Source organism: Myotis davidii, unplaced genomic scaffold, assembly GCF_000327345.1.
Source record: "Myotis davidii unplaced genomic scaffold, ASM32734v1 scaffold460, whole genome shotgun sequence".
In the NCBI taxonomy this organism is placed as follows: domain Eukaryota; kingdom Metazoa; phylum Chordata; class Mammalia; order Chiroptera; family Vespertilionidae; genus Myotis; species Myotis davidii.
The window spans coordinates 871786-874854 of record NW_006292692.1 but is presented as its reverse complement, the minus strand read 5'-3'; the positions used below and the strand labels follow the sequence as shown (position 1 = coordinate 874854).

At 37.7% G+C, this 3069-nt stretch overlaps 1 protein-coding gene across 1 annotated transcript in view; it reads right to left on the bottom strand.

Annotated features, from left to right (window-relative positions):
- The window catches only part of LOC102756873 (phospholipid-transporting ATPase 11C), a 144266-nt gene that overhangs the window by 43494 nt on the left and 97703 nt on the right, over positions 1–3069 (bottom strand). Inside the window, exon 2 of the mRNA XM_006766213.1 lies at positions 1861–1980. Coding sequence (XP_006766276.1) covers positions 1861–1980 — 120 coding nt within the window. The remainder of the gene's footprint in view (positions 1–1860; positions 1981–3069) is intronic.

The window sequence follows — 3069 nt, the reverse complement described above, 5'->3', positions numbered from 1 at the left end:
CCCCCTCTGGGGATGGGCCCGCAACCCAGGTACCCGCCCTTCACTGGAATCAAGCCTGGGACCTTTCAGTCCGCAGGCCGACGCTCTATCCACTGAGCCAAACCGGTTTCGGCTAAAATTTCTTTATTAAATTATTATATATGTGTCCTGAAGTATTCAATTCTTTATTCTAGTTTCTAAAATATATATATATAAATATGGAAACAAATCTGTTTAGACTCAATCTTTATTTGCCCTGTAAGCTCCTGAATATTTAAAAAATATCCTATTGCACTATTTTCCCTGCTGGCAAAACTGAAGCTAGATAAAATATGAAAAATATCCTATTAAATACAAGAGTTGAGAATTAAGCTGAGTTTTATAAGTTCTTTTAAAATGCAAAAATGCAAAGTATATTGCAATAAAATGATTATCACTAGTTCAATGAAAAGTCACTTAACCATCTTCCACATAAAACATTATGGAAAACAATAATTCCCTAGAAAATATTTTATATTTCACTTGATGCAAAAGGAGAGATAAAACTGAGAAAAGAACTCAAACAGCACAATGATATGCAAAGGGCTTTATCACTAACTCTGCTTGGTGACCATGTCATTAGCTCAGTTTCTCTGGGTTTGATTTCTCCATCTGTAAAGTCAGTGAGTTGAACAAGATGACCTCTTAGGCTCTTTCAGTTAGTTCTACAGGTCTATCATTGTGACTCAAAGGATTATTGATTGTTTTCTTGGCTACTGCAGGGTAAGTCACAATTTTCAGTGAAAGGACTTTTCACTATTTTAGTCACATGTATGGAAATTACTGGCTAAAAATAAAAATTAACAAGAAAGATCTTTTATGCAAATATACTCAGAGTGTTCTAAGGCCAATAGATCATATGACAACACAGTTTCACTCATTCTGTCTATATTTTACAGGTTAATCTCCTAGCTACCCAAGGATAAATCACATGTACATCTGAAAACTAAAATGTTAAATTTTTCAAGGGCATAATTTTGTGTTCCAGGTCCTAGGTGTTTGCAAACATGCAGTGAACAAATGTCACCAACATTTTAGTTATGTCTTGTCAGGTTGCATGAGGCAGTGAAGAAAATTATCAAAATCTGTGCCCTAAGGGATGGCCATGGGCTGACCATCTAGCACCTAGCATCTAATCTGGTCAGTCAAAGGTAAAGATTAGTAAACTAATACTTGTAGAAAGATGACTATGGGTATAAGGAACTATAAAGAGTGCTTTCACATATTGAATATCAGGTCTATTTCACTGATGAGAACATTCAGACGTAAGAGATAAAATTGGCCAAAGTCACACAGCTAGAAAATAGTCAAGCCAGGATTTAAATTCAGGTCTTCAGACTTCCAGGCCCCTACCCTTAGCATTACATTATGTTGAAGTAAGATGATTATTTAAATGGTGACACAGCTACAGTGATCAAACTTTTAACTTTCAAGCATTGTACTGAGCAGGGGAAACTCCTCAGTGAAATAGAAAGAAATAAGGATGTCATTCTAGGATAGCACCTTCCAAAAGAATGTAAATTATTTACAAACTAGTCCATACAATTAAGGGCAATTCAGGAAGCTTTGGGCAAGTAAATACTTCCTACTTTTAGAACACTTTAAGGCTTAAAGTAATATGTATAATCAACAGGCACTATGAATCATAAGGCAAGTGAATGATGTTTCAGCTATAACAAACAAAGTGATGCTTTAAAAATAATGCCTTTTGGTGAAATAATTATCACAGTTGATATATGATTTGTATAAGTGCACATCAATGTGTATATATAGAAGCATGAATAAAAATAAGTGCATTATCTGGCTCACTATATGAATATGTAGAGAGTTTTAAAAACTTACCTTAGATGAGACTATCCTATTATCACAAAATCTTTGTGCAATGTAATCTTCTGCTACTGAAATTGGATGATTGCCAACAAACACCGTGCGTGTACCAACTCGTTTCTCTTCTCCAGCACACTGACCAAGAGAAAGAGGGGAAAAAAATGAGTTTTCTCTATCACATTTCTCCATGCTTCCACAGAGCTCAAAATACTAATCTAAGCATGTCTGACTATGGTCCAGAGAGAAAGAAACAGTAATAGAGAGAGGAGAAACCCGTGTTAGGAACGTCAAACTCCACTAAGCTCTTAGTTGTTGATTTAGTAAAAATGTTGCTTGAGCCAACTGTTCTCAGGCCAACACTGTAATTCTAAAATTAAATAAAGTATCCTAGGGAAACAATAATTTTTATTGTCAGTCATTTTTCTTTCATCCACAGAATCTCAACCATCACCATCAGAGCAACACACTAACTTAGGAAAGGTCAGACTGAAATATATAATTTTTACACAACTACTGACGACAACCTTGACATTACCCTTACCAGACAGCAGAAAACAGAATACAAATTACTTCTAAACACAAAATAATTAGTTATAAGAATACAGAAATACTAATGGAATCATCAACTATTTTAAGTTCTTTGGCTTTACAGCAAAGACATTCCGTTGTCATTTCTCAGGGACTACTGTCAAAAAGTCACATTTCACAAATTATATCTCTAATGTCCCTTTTACATTTTTAAAAATCAGATCTGCCGAATCTTTAAGTTCTAAGGTTGAACTCCATTTTACCTCAACCTTGTATTTCACTGAGGCTTCACTCTTTTCTTAATTTGGGATAACACATTTTCTTATATAAATTTGGGACCGTTTCCTTTGATGATACTTATATTATCACAAGAGGCCTGGTGCACAAAAACTTGTGCACTCGGGGGGAAGCGGGGGTTACTCAGCCTGACCTGTGCCCTCTCCCAGTCTGGGACCACTCAGGAGATAACGCCTTGCTGACTTAGGCCTGCTCCCGGGTGGCAGAGGGCAGGCCCAATCCCTAGGTGCAGCCCCTGGTCGGCTCAGAGCAAGGGCCGATTGGGGAGTTGGGGCGCCGCCCCCTGACATGCATAGATCAGGGCGGATCGGGAGGTTGTGATGCCAACCTCAGTCATGCTCAGGGAAGGGCTGATTGGGGGCTTGGGGCACCGCCCCCTGTCACACTCAAGGCAGGGGC